At 41.6% G+C, this 26522-nt stretch overlaps 1 protein-coding gene across 2 annotated transcripts in view; it reads left to right on the top strand.

Moving 5' to 3' along the window:
* The window catches only part of LOC308320377 (myosin heavy chain, fast skeletal muscle-like), a gene marked incomplete at its 5' end in the record, with an annotated part of 40232 nt that overhangs the window by 11616 nt on the left and 2094 nt on the right, over positions 1 to 26522 (top strand). Inside the window, 32 exons of one of the 2 annotated variants that reach the window (XM_080770725.1) lie at positions 14212 to 14418; positions 14951 to 15094; positions 15664 to 15820; positions 16259 to 16286; positions 16409 to 16520; positions 16634 to 16726; positions 16838 to 16901; positions 17030 to 17128; positions 17233 to 17336; positions 17775 to 17913; positions 18221 to 18339; positions 18669 to 18818; positions 18914 to 19084; positions 19194 to 19497; positions 19994 to 20058; positions 20175 to 20262; positions 20347 to 20464; positions 20552 to 20675; positions 20858 to 20994; positions 21396 to 21651; positions 22084 to 22326; positions 22562 to 22738; positions 22820 to 22965; positions 23139 to 23229; positions 23322 to 23711; positions 24088 to 24214; positions 24354 to 24472; positions 24560 to 24756; positions 24931 to 25114; positions 25207 to 25372; positions 25848 to 25972; positions 26106 to 26414. In XM_080770725.1, coding sequence (XP_080626851.1) covers positions 14212 to 14418; positions 14951 to 15094; positions 15664 to 15820; positions 16259 to 16286; positions 16409 to 16520; positions 16634 to 16726; positions 16838 to 16901; positions 17030 to 17128; positions 17233 to 17336; positions 17775 to 17913; positions 18221 to 18339; positions 18669 to 18818; positions 18914 to 19084; positions 19194 to 19497; positions 19994 to 20058; positions 20175 to 20262; positions 20347 to 20464; positions 20552 to 20675; positions 20858 to 20994; positions 21396 to 21651; positions 22084 to 22326; positions 22562 to 22738; positions 22820 to 22965; positions 23139 to 23229; positions 23322 to 23711; positions 24088 to 24214; positions 24354 to 24472; positions 24560 to 24756; positions 24931 to 25114; positions 25207 to 25372; positions 25848 to 25972; positions 26106 to 26414 — 4953 coding nt within the window. Of the gene's footprint in view, positions 1 to 101; positions 492 to 1154; positions 1282 to 1406; positions 1526 to 1625; positions 1823 to 2105; positions 2290 to 2379; positions 2546 to 2791; positions 2917 to 3080; positions 3390 to 3500; positions 3705 to 3804; positions 3931 to 4046; positions 4218 to 4584; positions 4690 to 4780; positions 4877 to 5701; positions 5834 to 5923; positions 14419 to 14950; positions 15095 to 15663; positions 15821 to 16258; positions 16287 to 16408; positions 16521 to 16633; positions 16727 to 16837; positions 16902 to 17029; positions 17129 to 17232; positions 17337 to 17774; positions 17914 to 18220; positions 18340 to 18668; positions 18819 to 18913; positions 19085 to 19193; positions 19498 to 19993; positions 20059 to 20174; positions 20263 to 20346; positions 20465 to 20551; positions 20676 to 20857; positions 20995 to 21395; positions 21652 to 22083; positions 22327 to 22561; positions 22739 to 22819; positions 22966 to 23138; positions 23230 to 23321; positions 23712 to 24087; positions 24215 to 24353; positions 24473 to 24559; positions 24757 to 24930; positions 25115 to 25206; positions 25373 to 25847; positions 25973 to 26105; positions 26415 to 26522 lie in introns of those variants that run through there. The other variant, XM_080770724.1, reaches the window with a different exon arrangement.

Genomic DNA, 26522 nt, shown 5'->3' with positions numbered 1-26522 from the left:
GGGTCAATAGACCTTCAGTCAAGTGTCTAAAGTCAAAATCGTTAATAACAATGTGAGTGAATTATAATTGTCATACGTTAATCCAATATTGACTTGAAAAGGCTCGTATTGAAGAACTGGAAGAAGAGATCGAGGCGGAGCGTGCCGCTCGGGCCAAGGTGGAGAAGCAGAGATCCGACCTCTCCAGGGAACTGGAGGAGATCAGCGAGAGGCTGGAGGAGGCCGGCGGAGCGACCAGCGCTCAGATCGAGATGAACAAGAAGCGCGAGTCTGAGTTCCAGAAGCTGCGTCGTGACCTCGAAGAGTCCACCCTGCAGCACGAAGCCACCTCCGCCGCCCTGCGCAAGAAGCAGGCCGACAGCGTGGCGGAGCTGGGCGAGCAGATCGACAACCTCCAGCGTGTCAAGCAGAAACTGGAGAAGGAGAAGAGCGAGTATAAGATGGAGATCGACGACCTGTCCAGCAACATGGAATCTGTGGCTAAGGCAAAGGTATGACATAATGCCCCCTGGTGGTTGCTTTCTATAGGTTGACACAACAACATGGTACAATTCTAAACAAATGCTAGAATACCAAAGTCCTGACGTCACTCCCGCTACCCATGGGTCAGGGAAGTATTTCTGCTATTGAAAATCCCATAGGGAAATCTTAGATTGCGTCATATAAGAACTTTGTTCCAAAAATAAACTATCACCCCTGTGATTCTATCAGGCATGTGACAGAGCCAGTTATTTTTGTGACCACAGGTTGCATTTACTATGAAAACATGGCATTTCTCGTCAGTTTGTTAGTCTGTCACCCCAGGTCATGCCTTGTGACATCACGTGACATCATCAGGGTTGGAGATCCCTGATATCATCAATAATAAGCCCATATGGGAATGTCCATGGAGATCCCTGATGTCATCAATATTGGCCAGCAACTCTACATCATTTTCTTTCTCCCTGGAAATAAAAACGTCTGGGTTTCCGAGGCTACTCTACATCTGACCTCAAACCCTTAGATCTCCACAGACCTGTTCTGACATTCCATGTGTTCATCCTTCCCCATCCAAAACAATGGGTGCTCCGCGACCCTCCCGTGATAGGATTGATTATCCATGAGCTAACTTCCGGTTAAGCTAATTATTGAATCTGTCCAATGCTAATGAACAGGGAAATCTTGAGAAGATGTGCCGCACCCTTGAGGACCAGCTTAGTGAAACCAAGTCCAAGAGTGATGAGAACGTTCGCCAGATAAATGACATTGGATCTCAGAGAGCAAGACTTTTGACAGAAAACGGTAAATGTTCTTTGCGAGCATGGATAGTTAATGCCACTTGACCAAATTCCATAATGCCTTTTCGGAATATGTGTTCAACAAAGATGATTTAACACTTTGAAAATAACATTTAAACTTCTAACTAGGTGAGATGTCTCGTCAGCTTGAGGAGAAAGACGCTCTTCTCTCACAGCTCACCAGAGGCAAGCAGGCCTTCACCCAACAGCTTGAGGAGTTGAAGAGGATCGTTGAAGAGGAGGTTAAGGTGAGGAGTCGATATCTGTTGCACAAATAGGCCTACTGTAGATACTTTTGTGTGTTATTGTATTCAGTTGACATTATCTGGGTAAATTTTCTCTTTACAGGCAAAGAATGCCCTTGCACATTCTGTGCAATCAGCTCGCCATGACTGTGACCTTCTGAGGGAACAGTATGAGGAAGAGCAGGAGGCGAAATCAGAGCTGCAGCGTGCAATGTCCAAGGCCAACGCTGAGGTGGCTCAGTGGAGGAGCAAGTATGAGACCGATGCCATCCAACGCACTGAGGAGCTGGAGGAGTCCAAGTAAGTCAATAGTGTTTTAAACTATCAGGAATCACTATAAATAAATAAGAAAACTTCCCCAACGTGCCATCATAAGGCTGGGGGTTAATATGCATGGACAAGTTATAGAAGGGGTAGCTGAAGGAGGATGGGAAGAGGCAGATGGAGAGAGACATGGGGGAGCTGAAGAAAGAAGGGATGGGTCAGCTGAAGGTTCCCCCTTGGGTGGGGGTGGGGCGGGGCGTGTACTGTATATTTTACAAATTATATTTTGATTTACCGGTAATTCTAAACTGATCAACAGGAAGAAGCTCGCACAGCGCCTTCAGGATGCTGAGGAGCAAATTGAGGCTGTGAATTCCAAGTGTGCCTCTCTGGAGAAGACCAAAGTGAGACTCCAGGGTGAAGTGGAAGACCTCATGATCGATGTGGAGAGGGGCAACGCTTTAGCTGCCAACCTCGACAAGAAACAGAGGAACTTTGATAAGGTGCTTTGACACTCAACATTTTTTTTTAAACTATAGTAATTATAGTGGGGTACTGTATATTTTACAAATGTTATTACAAATGCTGTGCAGATCTTGGCAGAATGGAAGCAGAAATATGAAGAGGCACAGTCAGAACTAGAGGGATCTCTGAAAGAGTCTCGTTCTCTCAGCACTGAGCTGTTTAAGATGAAGAATTCCTACGAGGAGTCTCTGGACCAGCTGGAGACCATGAAGCGTGAGAACAAGAACCTACAACGTGAGTTGTCAATACACAATGCTTTCAATAACGTTCATTTTGCTTCGGTTTTTTTTGTGTTTTGGTGTTTAATGGGTGTCATAAACGTTTTGATCAGTTTCAAAAGTAAATCCAAAGTAAATATAGACATTTGATAATGTAAAACTTTCAGATTGATTTTGAAGTAGGCTACTTCCACTTTATTCAAAAGCAAATACAACAGATTGGGCTGATGTTTCCTCATTGATTATGCTCAATCAATTGCAGAGGAGATCTCAGACTTGTCTGAACAGATTGGTGAGAGTGGAAAGACCATCCATGAACTGGAAAAGAACAAGAAGCAAGTAGAGACAGAGAAAGCAGAGATCCAGACGGCCCTCGAGGAAGCAGAGGTAAAAGCTATAGGTTCCAGACGAATAATGCAATTGTCAATATATTTTTGTTTTATTTTCAAACAGTGGAGCTGTATTACTCTCATAGGTCCATACGACCAGTTGATCCCATATTGACCTCATACTGTAGGTCCATACTTCTATTTGATCCCATTACATTCTAGGGTACTCTGGAGCACGAGGAGTCCAAGATTCTTCGTATCACGCTGGAGCTCAACCAGATCAAGGGTGAGGTCGACAGGAAGCTGGCAGAGAAGGACGAGGAGATGGAGCAGTTCAAGAGGAACAGCCAGAGGGTGATTGACTCCATGCAGAGCACCCTGGACTCTGAGATCAGGAGCAGAAATGATGCCCTGAGAATCAAGAAGAAAATGGAGGGAGACCTGAACGAGATGGAGGTTCAGCTGAGCCACGCCAACCGCCAGGCTGCCGAGGCCCAGAAGCAACTGAGGAACATCCAGGGACAGCTTAAGGTACACAACTTAGCAGTTAGACAATATATAAACTGTGGAACTGCTCTGAAGAATGAAGTGGCCACATTCCGATGATTCTCTGAGCACCTCCTCAAAATGTATTCATTACAGGATGCTCAACTGCACCTTGACGAAGCTCTTAGAGCCCAAGAAGATCTGAAGGAGCAAGCTGCCATGGTGGAGCGTAGGAACGGCCTCATGATGGCTGAGATTGAGGAGCTGAGGATGGCTCTGGAACAGACGGAGAGAGGCCGCAAAGTGGCCGAGCAAGAACTGCTCGATGTTAGCGAGCGTGCTGGACTGTTGCACTCTCAGGTAAGAGACAATAAAATAAAATACTCTCCACAACTCATTCAGAATAAAATATTCTGAATGATAATAATACTTAATTGTTAAAACGGCAACTTTATTTTAGAACACAAGCCTTATGAACACGAAGAAGAAAATAGAGGCAGACCTGGTCCAGCTCCAAGGTGAAATGGAAGACATTATACAAGAGGCAAGGAATGCTGAGGAAAAGGCCAAGAAAGCCATCACTGATGTAAGTTAGAACCCACCAATCCTCCTTTATTACCCCTTCCTTATCCAGACAAATAGATATTCTTACTTTACTTGCTTGATATGAAAATACAATAAAAAAAATATATGACATTCCAGGCTGCTATGATGGCGGAGGAGCTGAAGAAGGAGCAGGACACCAGCTCTCACCTGGAGAGGATGAAGAAGAACCTGGAGGTCACAGTGAAGGACCTGCAGCACCGTCTGGACGAGGCTGAGAACCTGGCCATGAAGGGAGGCAAGAAACAGATCCAGAAACTGGAGCAGAGGGTAAGATCAAGTTTAAAGGTTTCATGACATTAATTTATTTTTATTTTACGAGGTTTTATGACCTGAATTACACCCACACAATCTGAACTTTGAACATTCAGTGGATTTTCTGTGGTCTGTGGTTCTCTGTGTGTGTGTTCTGAAGCCTTTTGAGCTGCAATGAAAACCGGCAAAATCCCTCAACAGTGACATCTGCTGGAAAATTGTTATGTCATATATGTGATTTGTGGACTGTTAACTTCCATCACAGTCCACAGGCAATTCAGAGCACTTGTTTGAGCCTAGAAAACCTTTAATACCAACTTGTGGGTATATATAATATACAGTCATAGACAAATTAAATCAGAGGCATAATTCAATTCTGAAGGTACGCGAGCTGGAGGGAGAGGTCGACGCTGAAATGAGACGTGGAGCAGATGCTATTAAAGGTGTCCGCAAATATGAGAGGAGAGTGAAGGAGCTCACGTACCAGGTACCGTATATCATGTTCATTTCATTCCATGACAAAAGTAATATGATTGCATGAACATACATCTAATTGCATAATTTAACTGTCACTTTAGACTGAAGAGGACAAGAAGAATCTGTCCAGGCTTCAGGATCTGGTAGACAAACTGCAGCTGAAGGTGAAGGCCTACAAGAGGCAGTCAGAGGAGGCGGTAAGTAAAATGATGGTCTCATGTATAGCCAGACAACTAGTCCACAATCTCCGAATGAGTATACTATAAAGTCTGGAACTACACCTCGTGAAAGCCAAGAACGGAAGCTGTCATCTGTTCTTCATTTCCGTTCAGGGAACTACAGTATATTTTAAAATATCTATAGGTCAAATATGCGCAACTGTAAAGAGGAAACGGAAGCAGCTGCTGGGAGGAGGCAGGCTGGCTTTCAGAAATGACATCATGTGGCAGCCAAGTCTATGGACCTTTAATGATTGTCTTTAAGCCCCTCACTTCACACGAGTGTGCTTTTTATTATTATTATTATTATTACTACTATTATAAAGATATTATTATTATAACTTATAAGATATCTATGGTCAACACAGACTGCGATGCCGATGGTTGTGATAGGCAACCTTACAATTTGTGATTGTAATGCTGATATGATGTAAATATAGCCATGAGCAGTATTGTCACTCACACTGTCCATTTTGCTGCTTTTCTGCAATTAGCTATTGAAAAGTAGCAAGCTCGTACAAGCTTGTAGATCTGCTATTTGTGAAAATGTGGCGCAAATCTTTGAATGTATATTCTTTCAACACTTTTAACTCAAATCTTTGCTTCTGGTGGTCCCTACTAGAACATATTTTGAGATGGGGGTCTGCGGCCAAATACATATCATTTTGGGGGTTCCTGGACATGAAATAGAACCACTGACATAGAAACATGAGGTTTTTCAGAAAACTGTCATGATTTAGAAGCCATTTTGTAGAATCCGGTCTCAGTTCTAAATGGCGTTAAACCGTCTCTATCATATTCCAGGAGGAGCAAGCAAACTCTCACCTGACCAAGTTCAGGAAGGTTCAGCATGAGCTGGAGGAGGCAGAGGAACGTGCCGACATCGCTGAATCCCAGGTCAACAAGCTGAGAGCTAAGAGTCGTGATGTTGGCAAGGTAAAATACATAATGAGATATGATGAATGCACTTTGTTATCATATTTATCTATATGAATAGAAGTCTAAAAGCATATTCATGTTTTGCAGGGGAAAGACGCTGAATAAGTTCTCCAATTCAAGTCACCATGAAGGGTCATAAAATATGACATTGTGTATTCTAGTAAGTTACCACAAAGTCATAAAATATGACACATTGTATTCAATAAAGGTTGCAAATTAGGTATTGTTTGTCGTTTTCTTTACTTTTCTACTTTTCATATTTATTACTCAATGCAAATCACAAGAACCGTTTCAAGTGCCAAGACCTGGTTTAAAATATCATATCATTACTATAGTTTATAGTAGATTGTATCATACATAAGTAGAGCGTGACCTATCTTCTGCCATCATATCATCCTTCTTGACTTGACATTGTACAAAAGGACAAGACGGTGGAATAATACACCTACTATATTATCCTGTCACAACATGACAGGGTAAATGATCGTGTAAATGGACTGCAAAATACAACCTAAACTTTATGTGCAAGGGTAAAGTTTGGCCTTAGGGTGGCACAAGAGGAAAGTCCATGGTACCACCGAAATCAACAGGGTTCACCCTGGCTGAGCCCATTAAGTTTTATGTCAATCCATTTTATTTTTAGCCTGCAGTTGGACATTTTGGCCTAAGCGTGGCGGTAGAGTAAATGCCATTGTGTCGCCAAAATTGGTTGGGGACTTGGGGCTATATCCTCTGGTGAGAATGAATGAGCTCTGCAAGTTTAATGGCAGCGAGCCCGCCATTATATTATCATATTACTAATAGGAACATAATGGAATGGCTTTTGTGTGTTGTCTGGGCTTTTATGCCCAACTGTTACTGTACTTCCGTGCTGATTACATATTTGACTAATAAAGTATTCAACCAATCAATCCATGAGAAATGTTATGTGCAAGTGAAATCGCAAATACTATGGTGCCATTGGGTCATGAAAAACAATAGTGGCCATCCTCTGAGAAGGGCAATCTAGTATTTGAGATATCTTTTGGGAGTAAAATGTATCTTTGTATTTTAATTGTCTTAAATAGTAAATACAAAGATAATGGAAATGAACAATGTCAATTGCCATCAAGGCAACAACACAACGTTGGTGATGGTAACATGCGTCACGTGATGTATCATACAGATTTGTTTTGTAATTCTATACCGATTAGCCTATTTTCCAAATAAGAACAAATATGCCTCAAATCATGCACCCATAATGACCCCAAATTTGAATCATATATGGAGGGGCCTCTAAAAAAGAAACCGCACAGCCGAAAGCAATTTCTCTTCGACCCATGGGGACTACCATGAACGTGACAGAAGTATTTTTGGAATCAGTCCAAATTAGGTGCATGAACTCTGGAGGCATGTGACAACGAGCACATATAAGGAAAGTACCAATTAGACAAGGTTTATAAAACACTGAGAGAAAGATTCTTTAATCACAGATTTGCCTTTCGGTATAATGAACGCAGCAGAAAATGTCAGCTGCATGGCTGCAGCTCTTGGGAAGTGTCTGGGAAAATTAAAAATAACAAATGTTCACGTTGTACAAGCTACACTACATAATTAAGCCTTTAAATGCTCAATATAACTCAAACCGCCGACAATAGAGCGAAATATTCTCATGAAAAAAAAGGCCTTGCATTAGAGTTAAATTCAAAAGATTATTAAGAGGCATTTTCAGCATGAGAGCTTTACCTTCAAAATCAGAACAGCTTATATAAAATGTATTTTAGAAGTATTAAGCAATACATATACTGTGTATAGTCCATCCATTCAGTCCATTCGATGCAAAAGTAAATTATCATACCTGACTGTTAAGTGGGGGAGAGAGTGAATACAATTTTTTATAGATTCTCCGTAGGCAGTGAAATAATTTTAATTTAACGGTGGATCCTCTGTAACCCTCTCAAGGACAACATCCCCGGGACCCACATTCAGGACCACTGTTCTCAAACCACATATTACCTATTTTTTTATATACAGTACAAAGTATAAAATAGGGATGAATGTTAATATTTTGTGATAATAATCCAAATCTACAAGGTAACTTGCAACTAACGTTTTCAAACAATAGTGTAGCAAAATAAAATAATTTGCCTCTGAGATGCAGTGAAGTAAAAGTATAAAGTATTGAAACATGGCAATAGACAAGTAAAGTATACAAGCGCCTCAACAGTGCACTTAAGTGGGAAGGGAATGCACTTTCGGTAGTTACTTGTCACCACTGGTGATTATGAGCGGTATAGTAGTTACCTGAAGGAATGGTACAGTGATGGACTCACGCTGACGGAAGGGTCTATTTAAACAGTTGTTCTTGGTTGTTAGAAAGGTTGGGACCTTTTCATGATGTGAATATGCCCCCGTGGGTATGACAAATGCCAGTGTGGAGCCGAGTGCTTAGTTATTTTGAGTTGAGGCTACGTCAGGGTGTGGTTGTGTGTGTGTGTGGTTGTGTGTGTGTGTGTGTGTGTGTGTGTGGCCCCCCTGGTGTCATTAAGAGCAGAGTTTATGTCAGTGTGCACACCACTATTATAAGTGCAGTTCACACCAAGCAATATGACTATAAATATACTGTTGTTTTCGTTTTAGTTGGTGGTGTGGGACTCCGCTTGAGTTAAGTCCGGGGACACCCAGGGGTCCTTGATGGGGTTCCAGGTGGTTCCCAGCAAACTTTATTAATAGGCTACAAAATCTGAATAATCTTAACCACGATATCCATATTTTATACGTTGGTCATTCAAAAATAGCAGGTGCCAGGGGTCCCTGGCACCTGCATATCATTTTGGGTGTCCTTTTGGCACGAAAAAGTTTGAGAACCACTGACTAAACCCTCTAGTCTTAGTGAACAGGACATGAGTTACAGCTGTACTCGGATAGTTTTCACCCCGCAAAATGTTCTCCCCAGAATAGGCATGCTTGCAGGGTTCAACTGGTCTTAAGGGCTATTCACACCAACGCACTATATCGGTCACCATTGTCTTTTGCTAGTTGTGGTGTGGACTCTGCCATCCACAATGTTTTTATAGTTATAGCGTGCTTTGTGTGAATCCTTTAAGTTTGCTCATTTAGGCAAAGTTAGCAGTTTTGTGTTAGCCATTGTAGTGTTTTGGTGAATAAAACTTTCTTTTTTGCAGCCGTTTTTCCCCACATCTGCCTACCTGCCTTCCTGGTCACTCTGAGCAGGCTTCAGAGTTGCTAAGTCTGCTTATTTGTGGGCTTGTTTCTAAAGTTTAGTTGCTTATTTGGGCTTGCTTGTTGTTTAAACCAGTGGTTCTCATTCAACCATTTTCATGTCAAGGATCCCCAAATCTGAATATGTATTGTCCGACGGCACCCCATCTAAAAATATTTTGTGCAAGGGACCCCCCGTACCAGATTTCCATCCATCCATCTTCAACCACTTATCCGGAATTGGGGGTAACAATTCCAACAAAGAGCTCCAGACTTCCCTTTCCAGAGCAACATTATCAACTTCCTCCTGAGGGATCCCAAGGCCAGTGTGGAAACATAAACCCCCCCACCTGATCCTTGGCCTTAGGGCAGGGTTCCCCAATACATTTTCCTCAAGGGCCATATTTTGACTAGGGTACCAGGCTGGGGGCCGAGTCGGCATGCGCAAGGTCGAAAAATTCATTTTCAGGGCAAGACCCAATTTGAAAAGGATGCCCAGTTTGACATGCATAGGCTACTGAACCCCATTTAATGCCATTTATATCTGGGATATATATTCTTTTGAAAATAGCAGATTTTGGGCTTGTTTTTCTACATCTGGTTTGCTTGTTCCTCTCCTCTCCTCCTCTGGCTCCCTGCTGACAGGTGTCGCTCCAGCCTTTAGGAATAATGTGCGGTGACAAATACCCTCCCACCCTCCATACATGGGACAATAATGTTGTGACGCTCGAAAGACCTGGATGCACCGCAATAGTGGGCAGGCACTTTACCACTGGGCCACCAGAGTGCCCGAAAAATCTCTAAGCAACATAATTCCCATAGCAATTGTGTTTAGATCCCTTAATTCTGGGAGACAGGGCTCTGTCTATTATCTGTTGTAAGGTGTTTGCTACCCAAAATAACAATTAAGCTACCCAAGTTACACTGATACATTCATTTTATAGAGATAAATCTCATCTCAATCAACAAGCTCATTCAATTAAAGAAGAAAGAAGAAAAAACACAAATAAATATATTTAATCTCAACCATGCACATTAAATTAAAACAAGTGGAATTACAGTTGGATTTATTTTATATATTGTAATTCACATTGGATACAAATTCACATTTACATGTGGATTTAAGTTTAGAATAGACAGATACATATATGGCAGCAGAGAGTAACTACTGCAATGAAAGAATTGACACATTTTAAAGACAGTAGCCTCAAGTTCCTGCTATTCAAAGGAATCAAGGATACAGTATAGCGTGGTTCATGCCATGTGTCATGTACACAGTATGATTGTTGTGGAGAAAAAAAAGGACAGCTGTTGTGCCCCGGGCTAATTATTATTTAAAACTACACAATGCAACTTTACTCTCTAGTCCTGAAATGTTTACCATTTAGCTAACAGAGCCTGCCTGCTTGCTCAGGGCATACATTGTCAAAATTCGTGTCAGATCCTGCAGTTTAGGTGAGACATGAGTCATGACCTTTGACACTAAATCCCTCAATAGAAGAGCAGGGAGACAAAATGCAACCACCCCAAGTCCCCAATTGTATAAGTTATAAACATACTCTACCATACAGATTTGACAAAATTAAATTTTATTAATTAAAAGAATAGTTGCATACCGGTAGTCCTGATTTAATCGTGGAACCCTGTATCTAATGCCAACAACTCATATTTACTGCTCACAATATGGCTGGGTCATAGGAGGTCTTCTTCATTCCCTGAAGAAGACCTCCTAGGTCGAAACGTTGGATAATAATAAATATACAGCATCGTGGCTACATGTGTGTGGCCTTTTTCTCATTTTTACTTATTTACTGCCTTAGGCCAGCACCTCACCAACACTGGTGTGAGCCCTTTCCTGTTTTGTCTACTGGGTCAGCGTGTTAACATGGATCAGACTTAACAACTTTAACCCTATAACTTTAGTTGACAAGGTGTCCCCTACTATAGGTCTAGGCGTCTATACTTGGCCCACTCTTGTTTTTCTCTCCAACACCCGAAGGGTTCCATGTGGTTAAGAGACGCCTTTTGGGCTGTCCATGTCATTCAACCCATCACTCCCACCTCTGCATTCAGAACGTTCTAAAATGTGTTAATTGCTATCTGTTGATGTGTGTTTGTGAGGGAGCGGCAGGGAATGCATACCACACATTCAAGGCTGGAGAATGTCTTGTGTCTTATCCGATAACACTGGAGGCTAGCGTTACTCGATAAGACTCCGCGTGTAACATGATCCTCTAGTGTGAGCAGTTCAAAGACCCCGAAATAAACATCAAATAAACAAATAAAGGGCTACTTAAGTGGGGTTAATGATGAGTCACTTTCTACCAGGGCTGGACTGGGACAAAAATTCGGCCCGGTCTTTTTCGCATGAATTTGGCCCAGACCGGCCCACCACAACCAGCGCGCAGATAGCAGAAACTCTACCACTCTCCGTTGAGGCACACACAAACAAACAAGCCCTAATACTAATACCACCACTTTTACAGAACAACATAAATGATGATACAAACCAACAGACAACTACAAAACCCTTTGTAGAGGGTTTATTTGTCACATTTGCATTATCATGATGGCACTGGCAGAATGGCAGCACGCAATCGGACCGGAACTTTCCTGGTGGCCTGCCTGCCTGTCCAAAAAATAAATAATAATAGCCTAGGGAATATGCCCGGTACGTCCTGTGGCCAGTCCAGCCCTGCTTTCTACAATTTGCATTGTCACAGTCAGAAAAAAACCCCAGTGCTTTGGTAAACATAAAACCAATGTTCATGTGTGATACCAATTTCATCCAAATCAGGAGAAAGAACACCTGCCTCAATTTTAGGCACACAGTTCCACACACAGTCCAGGCAGTTCCAATTCTGTCTGCTAATTTTATTTCGTATATCCCGTTCTGTCATTCTAGTTTAATACTTAAGCTATACATAAAAAGGCTACAGATAGTTCACACTTCCACACTTACCAGATCAAGTGCTCAGTGCAAACAAACATGATGCTTTCTTGGATATTAACCAATAAACCTGGCTTAATAGTTCAATTACAGAAGATGCTTTGATGGCCGCACACATAATTACAAGCAGGCGATTGGTTGGTGTACACCAGTGGTTCTCAACCTGTGGGTCAGGACCCCCAGGGGGGCCTCACATGATCTGTGGGGGATCCCCAGATGTCAGTACATTTTTGTAGACATTTTTAATACTTTTTATATATATAAAAAAGTAAAGAAAGTAAATGAATAAAGTAACCAACACCCTATACTTTAACAACTTGTCAAACATAGGCCAAATTGTCAAATAATACGAAGATAGGATATTGTGAAAATAGCTGATCTACGAGCTCACAACGCAAACCGAGTCAGACTAAATGTAATGCCCCAACTCCTACAATACTAAAAAATTAAGTGTTCGTCAGGGTGAAATATCACAAAATAATGCATTTCATTTAATTTATAATCTAATAATATCTAGGTCTGGAACGGCAGCTGCCGTAGCATCCTATGCCAACACATGGAACCCCCACTTTGATGAATGCAGTAATATGTGATTAAGGACTCATTCAATAGTACCCCCAATTATGTCGGCCGGAATCCTGACAAGTAACCCCCTGATTATGTTTATATCAAGCCACTGGCAAGATGTCTGGAATACCATTTAAACCACAAGATTGCCAAGAGGAAGAGCACCAAGTATGGTGGCATTGTTGGAAATATAATCCTTATATGATATGATATATTATGGTTTATTAATAGAGTATAAGTGGCAAAAATGGTAAAATTGATACTACTACTGCAACGTCATCAGATGAATTAAAGAACCTTTTAAAGGCGTGAACTACTTTTAGTTTCTGCAACGCAAGCAATACGCTCTCGATATAAAAGGGGATGGGTCGTGAGGATGGAGTCACTTCAGAGGAGTCCGGGCATATTGGGGGTGAGTGAAACATCAGCTGTCAGCTGTGCATTAGAGATGCTACGCTGTCTGGCATCTTTGTTCACTTCAGTATGACTTAAAAATGTATAATTGAATGAATTAATTGAATGTAAAATTCATAATAAGTAACAAAATCTGAATGTGCAAATATAATTATTTTAAATATCATTTGACAGCATACAGTATAATACTATTTTAAAATGTTTTGTTTGCTCTGCTATGTAAAATGCGTGTGTTAAAGGGATTCACATTCAAAAATACTTTTGGTAATTTCATCATCTACTCATACTTATGTGAACATCCCAGACAGTTTTTAAGTTGCTCAATTCAGTATTTAGTTATTTGATATTAACATTACCTGCCCCGCCCCCTTTCCTATACAAATCCATTGTAACGTCAAACTTCATTTTAACCATGATAAGATTCATCGAAAACACCCGTCCTTTTTTCTGGTGACCGATATTGTCCTAATACGTGAGGGTGGCGTTTTTTTTTTTCATTTACCGTTTTCATTTATTTTTCATAATTGTGGGTGTTTTTCTAGAGCGTTCTTTTCATTTACCCCAAAAATATATATACATATATATTAAAAAGAAATGAAAACAGTAAATGAAAAAACACGTCCCCTCATTATGTATTTATTAGAGGGACATTATCAGTCACCAGAAAAATGAATCGATGAATTTATCATGGTTAAAATTAAGTTTGAAGTTACAAATAGGAAGGGGGCAGGACAGCTACAATTAATCTCAAATATCTAAATACAGAATCGAGCAACTTAAAAACTGTCTGGGGTGTTCACATAAACCTGAGTATAGATGATAAAATGACCAAAAGTTGGTTTTGAAAGTGAAATATCCCTTTAAGTGATTTGGCGTTAAAATGAAATTGAACTGAAATAAAAAAAATCTCCCTTAACAATTGTTATTCAACAATAATTAACATGGATTCATTCATTGGGATTAATATAATCTAATTTGATTTAGATGTACCAATTTGATGTATCTAAATGATAGAATAATACAATTTATCACTCAGCTCATGTTATAAATTATCAACATCTGTTTCTTCAGACTTTGGGGTTGCACTGACATTCCGCAATTACTGCGTAGAGGGAAAACGTGAGTGTTCATTATTTTTCTATTAAAACAATATAAGAAAAGTCCTACATAGTCCTAGAGATCTCTGCTCAGTCAAAGAAGGCATCAACACTGTCCGTTTGTCTGTCAACAGAAAGCCGCCACCATGAGTACGGATGCGGAGATGGCCGCTTACGGCAAGGCTGCCATTTACCTGCGCAAGCCAGAGAGGGAGAGAATCGAGGCTCAAACTAAACCCTTTGACGCCAAAACTGCAGGATACGTGTCCGACGTTAAGGAGCTGTATCTCAAATGTGAGATTGTGAAGAAGGACGGTGCCAAAGTCACCGTGAAAGTGCTCGACACGCTGCAGGTACAGGGTGGTGGGATCTCAAATTCAAATGGTGACACTCACAGGCCCCTTTTCCACCGGTTGGTTCCCGGTTCAGTTCTTTTTGGTTTTTAGTCCATGAGCCAGAGTTCCAAAATTGGAACGTTAATTATAAATTGAGTGGGCAAAACCATACCTATATTAGATTGTTATCACCATGAAACTTCCCCAATTGAGTACTTACACGAAGACAATGATTTATTGTATTACAAATGTTACATTAATAATTAATAATTATGCAAATGAGGCATTATGTAGGAAAATGTGCAAAATAATCGAAAATAAGAAAAAGCTACGACTGTGGAAGGCTTATCATGTATTCATTTACTTGTATTGATCCTATAAACAATTTAATATAGGTCAAGTTTTTCCCACCAATTTTGGAGCTCGGGCTCATGGACTAAGAACCAAAAAGAACTGAACCGGTTCCCATTGGGAACCAACCGGTGGAAAAAGGGTCACAGTGAAACTGACTGGGAGACATTCTAAAGCTTGTGTTCTGGTTTTCTTCTAGGAAAAAACTGTAAAGGAGGATGATGTCTCCCCTATGAACCCTCCCAAGTATGACAAGATTGAGGACATGGCCATGATGACCCACCTCAGTGAAGCCACTGTGCTGTATAACCTCAAAGAGCGTTACGCAGCATGGATGATCTATGTAAGTACAGTACAGTACAGTACAGTACAGTACAGTACAGTACAGTACAGTACAGTACAGTACAGTACAGTACAGTACAGTACAGTACAGTACAGTACAATTTGACCTGTAGATAGCAAATAAAGAATACAAATAGAGAATAGAGAGTATAGGCCTACTTACTGTACATCATATAGTCAAACAAAAACATGTGTATCCCTGTGTCCCCCACACAGCATTGGCATGGCCACAGTGTGTCTCGGTCGTCATGTGGCCAGCCTGCATGTGAGACATCTCAACTATGTGGCATATAATAACGTAATTATCTCTGACGTATGACTCCAAATGTGGACACAGTTTCAGCCGGGTCAAATCTCCACTATAACTTCCATTATGAGACCAAAGCTAATTATTTCAGTATAACACGTACAGCTAGACTCCTGCAAAGCCATGCAGGATAATGGTAAGTTCATGATGCTGAAGATAAGTTGATCATTATTTGATGCTACTTGCAGCCTGTCCCTGGCCTGTATTCCCTGCAGCTCATATGGCATGTTGTTATAACGTTCTCTCTCTCTTCTCCCCTTCAGACCTACTCTGGCTTGTTCTGTGTGACTGTGAACCCCTACAAGTGGCTCCCAGTGTACGACCAGGAAGTGGTAAATGCCTACAGAGGCAAGAAGCGTGTGGAGGCTCCACCCCACATCTTCTCTGTCTCTGACAACGCCTATCAGTTCATGCTTACTGGTATGTATACCAGTCAGGACAATGTAAAACAAAGAATATACATATACTGTATATAGGCTATAGACTATTATAGTCTTTAACAGGGCGTCTCCGCCAAATATTTTTGTGATGGGGAACATTAGCCGAAAATGTGAGTAGAGGGAACAAGAGAAGACGCAGACCAAGTAGCCTACAGAGTCAACGGTCAAGTTGACTAAATATTGAGGCTTTAAAACGTTAACTATCCGAAAATTAGCATGAATCCAACCATCTATGAAATCTATGAAAAGGTTTAACCAGCAACACAGTTTTTATGTGTTTTTTAATGCTGCTTCATCTCTCCTATTAGCTATGGGGCCCTTGGCCTGTAAAACATTGAACATTGACCCCTGCTATAATGATTTCATACAGTATCGTATTGAGGAGAACTAAAAGCACATTTACTTTACCCTTTTACAGATAGGGAGAACCAGTCTGTCTTGATCACGTAAGTTCCTCATCTACTGGTGCATTTAATGAAGACAATTGAAATCTAATAATGAGATTACAATGTAAATTAGATTCTAATTCACTAACTGCATTTCTCTGAATCTATGTATTTATAACCAGCGGTGAGTCCGGTGCTGGGAAGACTGTGAACACCAAGCGTGTCATCCAGTACTTTGCAACAGCAGCTGGTTCAGGAAAGAAGGCAGAGGTCACCACCTCCGGCAAAATGCAGGTATGTGTACAGCTGTTCTTACTTTGAGAAAAATTACAACTTAAGTAATTATGAAAGTGATATATAAGAATACCAGCTGAACCAATGTAATATTTGATGATATATATATATAGGGGTCACTGGAGGACCAGATTATTGCAGCCAATCCCTTGCTGGAGGCCTATGGCAATGCCAAGACTGTGAGGAATGACAACTCCTCTCGATTTGTAAGTGCAAAAGCAATTTCATGTTATGAGAAAAAGTTTAGGATGTAGAGGGGTGCCACAAATTGCATTGCATCAAACAAATGACTACAAATGTTGCTTATATTAAAACAGGGTAAATTCATCAGAATCCATTTCGGCTCAACGGGTAAACTGGCCAGTGCTGATATTGAGACATGTAAGTATGAAGTTCACAGATGATACATTATATATCTGCCTTCATTAGAGGATAATATTTTGAGTTATGTACGTGACTTATATATTCATATTATTATTATTAACAGTGATGTACATTAATGCTTATAGATCTGCTGGAGAAGTCCAGAGTGACCTTCCAGCTTCCTGCTGAGAGAGGATATCATATCTTCTACCAGATGATGACCGGTCACAAACCTGAGATTGTTGGTAGGTTGAACCACTGATAATGAATGATGAGGAATGAGGATGCAGATGATTAAGTGGTATAACATGAGTACAAACTAACGCTTAACACATTAATTCCTTTTCAGAAATGTGTCTGATCACCACCAACCCCTACGACTTCCCGTTGTGCAGCATGGGTCAGATTGCCGTGCCCAGCATTGACGACAAAGAGGAGTTGATGGCCACTGATGTCAGTACACACATTTTACCGTGATTTTATAGGCATAGCACTAGAGGCCATTTTCTGGTTCCATCATTCCAGACCCCATTTATTTTTTCCCATAGATTTCCAAAAAACATATATTTTTTTATTTTAAGCCTAGATTAAAATAAAGATCCTGGTGAATCATGACCATAAAACCTTTGTTTCCACTGCTATGCCCCGTGGTGTGTGCAGTCAGTTTGCTCTGTAAAATGTATGTTCTAAAGTTATGCTTTGCCAATCTCATAGGTCATATGTGCCTCAAATATGACGTAAATTTGTGGCAACGCAAACATTAAATGCCCTTGACAATGAAGGGGAATATGAAGACAAGCAAACCAGCTAACCAATATTCAGTTGTTCATGAGATGATGTATGATGATAAGAGCGCCCCTCACTTCACACGGGTGTGATTTTTTATTACAGGATGCTATCGACATCCTGGGCTTCACTGGCGACGAGAAGGTGGGGATCTACAAGTTCACCGGTGCAGTGATGCATCATGGAGTCATGAAGTTCAAGCAGAAGCAGCGTGAGGAACAGGCAGAGCCAGATGGCAATGAGGGTGAGCATGATCTTCAGTCGAGGAACGGTTGTTTGAATAACGGTTGTTTGAATAAGTTCAGTGGTTCTCAACAATCTTAGTTTCAAGGACCCCCATAACAGGTCCATTTGGTTCCATTTGTACACTCTCAGAGTTACAGACCTATGGGGGTCCATTTTGTTCCATTTGTATACTCTCAGAGTTAAAGACCTGTAAGGGTCCAATTGGAACCTCATCATAGAACCCTGAGGGTAAATTTGAGAACCACTGGACTAGATTATCAAAAAAGAAAAGAAAAATCCTCTATTCTATATTAATTTTATTTTAGAGGCCGACAAGATCGCCTACCTGTTGGGCTTGAACTCTGCAGACATGCTGAAGGCTTACTGCTACCCCAGAGTGAAAGTGGGAAACGAGTATGTGACCAAGGGTCAGACTGTGCCACAGGTGAGTAGATACATTATTTTCTTGTTCTGATCTCATTGTACGTTATTATTAACACAACATACCATCAGAACTCTAATCTCTTTGCATGTATTGTCGGAAGTGCAATAAAAAAAATGTTCCATGCCATTTGTAGCCAATTATTGTTGCTTGCTTTGTACTTACTAATAGATGTACTTCTAGTAATTTACATTACTATGAAATGTGATTTTTTTCACATGCTTGATGTTGGATAGGACTTCTCTTTTCCATTCATTAACATAAGATTTATTTAGAAAAGTGGTGGATATTTTAGAATAAACAATATATGGATAACTTTACTATTTCTTTAGGTCATGAACTCAGTGGGTGCCTTGGCTAAGTCCATCTATGAGAAGATGTTCTTGTGGATGGTCATTAGAATCAACCAGATGCTGGACACCAAGCAAGCGAGAAACCACTACATTGGTGTGCTGGACATCGCTGGTTTTGAAATCTTTGATGTAAGGGGCATGGACTAGTTTTAGGTGGCAGACTAATTCCTTTTGTTACAATCACTTTAAGACATTACGCTAATCATATTCCCGTACACTCACAGTTCAACACCCTAGAGCAGCTGTGCATCAACTTCACCAATGAGAAACTGCAACAGTTCTTCAACCACCATATGTTTGTACTGGAACAAGAAGAGTACAAGAAAGAGGGCATCCCCTGGGAGCTCATTGACTTTGGCATGGACCTGGCTGCCTGCATTGAGCTCATTGAGAAGGTAATATACATCATGTCGTGCTTAATGGAAACATTAAAGCAAAGAACATTCTATTAAGGTTTATTTGATTTTTGTGAATGATTTTTCCTTTATCTCCTCTCTTGCAAAGCCCATGGGAATCTTCTCCATCCTCGAAGAGGAGTGCATGTTCCCCAAGGCTTCGGACACCACCTTCAAGAACAAGCTGTACGACCAGCACCTCGGGAAGACCAAGGCCTTTGAGAAGCCCAAACCTGGCAAAGGCAAGGGCGAGGCCCACTTCTCCCTGGTCCACTACGCCGGCACCGTGGACTACAGCATCACAGGCTGGCTCGACAAGAATAAGGATCCTTTGAACGACTCTGTGGTGCAGCTGTACCAGAAGTCTTCAGTCAAACTGCTGGGCACTCTGTACCCGATACCGGAGCCGGAAGGTAAGAACAGTTGACCTGATTCCAATTCTGACACCATGTCCTGGTATGGGCACAATAATATGCAGAAGGTTTATGTTCATGGGTATGTAGGATGAGGGGCCTATGTTTTCCCGGTGGGAGCTCCTCACTGGCATGTGAGTCAATAGGATACAACTTACAGTGACAACACAGAAATGTGTGCAGGGTGGATCCAATTGGCATAATGATTACATTGCGGGGGAAAGGGAAACATAGCTGGTTACTCACATTTTTGGGGGAAATAAATATTTTGTCTCCGCAATAAATATATAAATAAATAAGGGGAAACAATCAAATCAACTTGACAGATTCACTAAATAATGAATGAATATATACTGAATATGTAAAGAACTGAGGTATGTTTGTTTGTGAATCATTCTTCTGAAAAACTATTTCCAAGTATCTGACTAAAATACAATGTGATATACCTGCCGAATTTATCAAATGACGAATCTGCTACATTCTAACAAATGAACAGACAACACAAAGAAGGGAGCTAAGAAGAAGGGCGGTTCCATGCAGACTGTGTCTGCAGCGTTCAGGGTAAGAATTAAACAATAACACTATATTGTCTTGTCATTATATCTTATGTGGAATTAAATAGTATATTTGCTTTTCATGAATAATAGGCGTATACTTTGGTTGTATCATGTCTATAGGAGAACTTGGGTAAGCTGATGACCAATTTGAGGAGCACTCATCCTCACTTTGTGCGTTGCCTCATTCCCAACGAGTCAAAGACTCCAGGTAAACTCAAAGTTGGTAATGATTGGCAAAGTCATTTAAAGCAACTATTTGTGTCATAATAATCCTGAAACAACCTCTTCACAGGCCTGATGGAGAACTTCCTGGTCATCCACCAGCTGAGGTGTAACGGTGTGCTGGAGGGGATCCGAATCTGCAGAAAGGGCTTCCCCAGCAGAGTCCCCTATGCTGACTTCAAACAGAGGTATCATTAATTACTTTGTTTTTCAGCTTTAGGTCCATAACTATTACATGAGGAGCGCCTGAATGACTGTGAACCTTCACAAAACAGGTACAAAGTGCTGAACGCCAGCGCGTGTCCCGATGGCCAGTTCATGGACAACAAGAAGGCATCCGAGAAGCTGCTCGGGTCCATTGACGTCCCTCGCGATGAGTACAAGTTTGGGCACACCAAGGTAAACACACTGAATCTGAGGTTGTAATATCATAATTATTTAAATAGAAAGATTGTTGTTACAGTATGATGATGTATTGACCCTCATGAGATCACAGGGACCCTAAAGGTTTATACGGAATAAACAAAGGAATAAAGTAGGCAATTACTATAGTCCACACTAACAATAATTTCATTATTTAGGTGTTCTTCAAAGCTGGTCTGATAGGCGTTCTTGAGGAGATGCGAGATGAGAAGCTGGCCACTCTGGTCACCATGACCCAGGCTCTCGGCAGGGGTTACGTCATGAGGAAGGAGTTTAAGAAGATGATGGAGAGGAGGTATGGTGAACTGAAAACATAACGTTGCAAACATAACAAAAAACGTGACATTAAGTCAAGCACAGACAGTCTATTTAGGTATGATGCAAGGTATGATTCCGTCAACGGAATGTCAGATATTGTGCACTGCAATTGGCTGCAAAGTGTGTCATTTTGCGCCGTGATTGGCCGATAATTGCATAATGGGTGTACCACGTGACAGAGGGGAGAAAAACACTAAATCAAGTAGGTTTTTACCAATGACGGGACAGAGGACAGGGAAAACCACTAACAGCCTTGTCAGATAAACCAATATTGAGGAGGCCTTTCCTCAAAAGATCAGTAAAAAGGCGGAACAGGTTTATTTGTATTTTTTGTTTGTTTTAATAAGGTTGTTCCGTTACTGCAACTGTTTTCCACAGAGAAGCCATTTACAGCATCCAGTTCAATGTCCGCTCATTCGTCAATGTGAAACACTGGCCATGGATGAAGCTGTACTACAAGGTCAAGCCTCTTCTGAAGAGTGCAGAAACTGAGAAGGAGTTGGCTGAGATGAAAGATAATTTTGAGAAGATGAAAGTTGACCTGGCTAATGCCCTAGCCAAGAAGAAGGAGCTGGAGCAGAAGGTGGTGGCTCTGGTGCAAGAGAAGAATGATCTGGCGATGTCATCACAATCAGTAAGTATACCTTTCCAGGGAGTTTTGCTTAAGGGCTCAGCAGAAAGCTCCAGACATCCCTGTAGTGGCAACACTTCCTCCTGGGGAATCACGACTATGAGGTGTTCCAAGGCCAGTGTGGAGATATAGTCCCCCAATTTAGTCTGACAGCGGGTATCCTCCCAGTGGGACATGCAGGGTAAGAACTTCCCTATAGGGAGACTCCCGGGAAGCATCCATACTAGATATCCGAGCCACGTAATCTGGCTCCTTTCCAAGTGAAGGAGCAGTGGTTCGAATGACCGACTTTCTCACCCTCTCTCTAAGAGAGCCATCTGTATCCGCTTGTATCTGCGATCATAAATTGTATCTCTTATCTTATATCACTCATCCACAACAAAATGTTGTTATCATAAATATGTTTCCACCCTTATTTCTTTCATTGATACTCAGGAACTAGATACTCTGGCTGATGCTGAGGAGAGATGTGAGGGTCTTATTAAAAGTAAGATCCAGATGGAGGCCAAGGTGAAAGAGGTGGCTGAGAGACTGGAGGACGAGGAGGAGATGAACGCCGAGCTGACCGCCAAGAAGAGGAAGCTGGAGGATGAATGCTCGGAGCTGAAGAAGGACATTGATGACCTGGAGCTCACCCTGGCCAAAGTGGAGAAGGAGAAGCACGCCACTGAAAACAAGGTTCAGGATCATACCCTCTAGTGGTCTTATCAAGTTATAGTACAAAGATGTTCTATTTATAACAGACCTTTTTCAAAGGGGGCCAAATCAAAGGAATCCAATCTGTCCAATCTGTTCAGTTTAAAGCGTGTTGGATGTGTGAGGACATTAAGGATGTTGGCTGCATATTGGCAAAATTGGGCCAGACTTTGGACACCTCTTATTTATAACGGCACATTGTGTTCTGCTTATTCAGGTGAAGAACCTGACCGAGGAGATGGCGTCTCAGGACGACACTATTGCTAAGCTGTCAAAGGAGAAGAAAGCTCTTCAAGAGGCCCATCAGCAGACCCTGGATGACCTGCAGTCAGAGGAGGACAAAGTCAACATTCTGACCAAGGCCAAGGACAAGCTGGAGCAGCAAGTTGACGATGTGAGTTTCAAGTGAGAAGTGAATCGGATGTTTTGGACACACATTGTACTGAATAAATTAGAAACATGTATTATTGTGCAGCTGGAGGGTTCTCTGGAACAAGAGAAGAAGCTCCGCATGGACCTGGAGAGAATCAGGAGAAAGCTTGAGGGGGATCTGAAACTGGCCCTGGAATCCCTCATGGATCTGGAGAACGACAAGCTGCAGGCTGACGAGAAGCTAAAGAAGTAATGTTAACAACACTATGAAATAGAATGCAGAGATACCTGTAGAATGACAATAAGATATGATGTATTACTGTATAATGCATGTAGTGTAATGACACTTAAGATAGTATGTACTACCTAATAATACTTCTAGTAGAATGACACAAAGATATGACGTATATTGTATTTCACAGGAAGGACTTTGAAGTAAGCCAGCTTCTGAGTAAGATTGAGGATGAACAGACAATGGGGATTCAGCTACAGAAGAAGATCAAAGAACTCCAGGTATTTTAATGTTACTTTTAGTGTATATTTTTAAGTAATAGTAATTTACGATTTTCATACAGTATGTCAATCTAATATAATTAATTTGAAAGGCTCGTATTGAAGAACTGGAGGAGGAGATCGAGGCAGACCGCGCTGCTCGGGCCAAGGTGGAGAAGCAGAGATCCGACCTCTCCAGGGAACTGGAGGAGATCAGCGAGAGGCTGGATGAGGCCGGTGGAGCGACCGGCGCTCAGATCGAGATGAACAAGAAGCGCGAGGCTGAGTTCCAGAAGTTGCGTCGTGACCTCGAAGAGTCCACCCTGCAGCACGAAGCCACCTCCGCCGCCCTGCGCAAGAAGCAGGCCGACAGCGTGGCGGAGCTGGGCGAGCAGATCGACAACCTCCAGCGCGTCAAGCAGAAACTGGAGAAGGAGAAGAGCGAGTATAAGATGGAGATCGACGACCTGGCCAGCAACTTGGAGGCTGTGGCTAAGGCAAAGGTATGCTTATACATAGTTCTTCAGAAAAATACTTTTTCAATGAACAAGTATTGTTCATTGTCTATTCGAGTGCTCCACACTCCACACGAGAGGCGCCCCACTTCTTACACCAATGTCGCATTTTGTGCAATGCCCTGAGCTGAGATCGAACCCAGATCGCCAACTCACCATTCCGGCACATAACAGGCAATACAAAGAGAGGAGCAAGTCTCAATGCATTTATAAACAGGCCAGTGTTTTATCATTTACAAAATGCTAAACATAGTAGTACTCCATTGGTCATTGACAGAAAGTTATAGAATATCGAACTACTGTAAACAGGAGCAAATAGAGTTGTAATAAATGATCATTGAATCTGTCCAATGTTAATGAACAGGGAAATTACGAGAAGATGTGCCGCAGCCTTGAGGACCAGCTTAGTGAAACCAAGTGCAAGAGTGATGAGACTGTTCGCCAGATACATGACATTGGTGTTCAGAGAGCAAGACTTTTGACAGAAAACGGTAAATGAAATCTATGTTTGTCACTGTTACCTGACAAAAATACATAATGAGAGATGATGCTTTGCTTCACAATTAACAATGGCCTTTTAGTAATGGGTATTCAGCAAGATTTACAAATAATATTTCAATTTCTAACTAGGTGAGATGTCTCGTCAACTTGAGGAGAGAGAAGCACTTCTCTCACAGCTCACCAGAGGCAAGCAGGCCTTCATCCAACAGCTTGAGGAGTTGAAGAGACTGGTTGAAGAGGAGGTTAAGGTGAGGAGCATTTTTCAACTTTCAAAAATAAGTTATTCTGTTATTGAAAATTCAGTTGACACTAATTGGACAATTTTCTTTTTACAGGCAAAGAATGCCCTTGCCCATTCTCTGCAATCATCTCGACATGACTGTGACCTTCTGAGGGAGCAGTATGAGGAAGAGCAGGAGGCAAAAGCGGAGCTGCAGCGTGCAATGTCCAAGGCCAACGCTGAGGTGGCTCAGTGGAGGAGCAAGTATGAGACCGATGCCATCCAACGCACTGAGGAGCTGGAGGAGGCCAAGTAAGTGATCCGTTTTGTTATAGACTATCAATAATCACTATGTATATGACATATAGGGCATAGTAGTGGTGGCCATTTTGTAGTTCCACAGAAAGAAAGCCAATTCATTTTTTTGCCATGGAGATTTCCGAATTGTCCACAACAATTTGATTCCATTCAAAACCGATCCAACAGGAAGAAGCTAGCCCAGCGCCTTCAGGATGCTGAGGAGCAAATTGAGGCTGTGAATTCCAAGTGCGGGTCTCTGGAGAAGACCAAAGTGAGACTTCAGGGTGAAGTGGAAGACCTCATGATCGACGTGGAGAGGGGCAACGCTTTAGCTGCCAACCTCGACAAGAAACAGAGGAACTTTGATAAGGTGCTTTGACATTCATTATGTTATAATATTAGCCTACATTATAATAATCATATTGGGGGAAATTTACACATTTTCTTACAAATGCTGTGCAGGTCTTGGCAGAATGGAAGCAGAAGTTCGAAGAGGGACAGGCTGAGCTGGAGGGATCTTTGAAAGAGTCTCGATCTCTCAGCACTGAGCTGTTTAAGGTGAAGAATTCCTACGAGGAGTCTCTGGACCAGCTGGAGACCATGAAGCGTGAGAACAAGAACCTACAACGTGAGTTTTCAATACATTATGTTTTCAATAACCTTTGCATTCAATGACCATATCCTTGAGCCAAGGATATAGTGTTGTTACTGGGTAAAGTAAATTGGCCATCATTTTAAGTAGTTGGTTTCAAAGTTTGTTTAATGTGTGTTTAATGTTCAAAAGGATTGCCATGGGCACACTTCCCAGACATTGCTCCTGCTTTGACATACAGTATATAGCAATGTTGTGTCTCTAGTTTTTTAGTGTATTATAAATTTAGTTAGTTTTCATGTATTAGCTTTTATTGGTCGTGTTATTAGACTTTCCTGTTTTTCCCTTGAGCCCCTTAGTTAGTGGGTACTGTGTTTATGAATGTTACAGGTCTGTCCCTGTAATTGTCTTGTATTTATTGTTACTGGCAGAGCTGTGTTACATTATTTTGCCATTTATCTTGTTCACACTTTGAACAGTTTCCTCATTGATTATGTTCAATCTACTGCAGAGGAGATCTCAGACCTGACTGAACAGATTGGTGAGACTGGAAAGACAGTCCATGAACTGGAAAAGACCAAGAAGCTAGTAGAGTCAGAGAAGTCAGAGATCCAGGCGGCCCTCGAGGAAGCAGAGGTAAAATCTATAGGTTCCAGACGAAGAATGCCATTGGGCCAATGTAGCCTACTAGATTTGTTGCAATATGTTCTATATTCATACAGTGGAGCCGCAAATGCTATTACACTCATAAGTCCATACTACTTTTTAGGGTACTCTGGAGCACGAGGAGTCCAAGATTCTTCGTATCCAACTGGAGCTCAACCAGATCAAGGGCGAGGTAGACAGAAAGCTGGCAGAGAAGGACGAAGAGATTGAACAGATCAAGAGGAACAGCCAGAGGGTGATTGACTCCATGCAGAGCACCCTGGACTCTGAGATCAGGAGCAGAAATGATGCAATGAGAATCAAGAAAAAGATGGAGGGAGACCTGAACGAGATGGAGATTCAGCTGAGCCACGCCAACCGCATCGCTGGAGAGGCCCAGAAGCAACTGAGGAACGTCCAGGCACAGCTTAAGGTACAACACATAGTAGTTAGACAATTATTCAAAGTGTGGAACTGCTCTGAAGAATGAAGTGGCCACTTTCTGGTGTTGCAGGTGTTCCCTCATATCATGATGGCCTAC

This window comes from Protomyctophum bolini (assembly GCF_963924005.1).
Source record: "Protomyctophum bolini genome assembly, chromosome: 8".
Classification (NCBI taxonomy): domain Eukaryota; kingdom Metazoa; phylum Chordata; class Actinopteri; order Myctophiformes; family Myctophidae; genus Protomyctophum; species Protomyctophum bolini.
The sequence above is the reverse complement of the archived record's forward strand: the minus strand, read 5'-3'. Positions and strand labels throughout refer to the sequence as shown.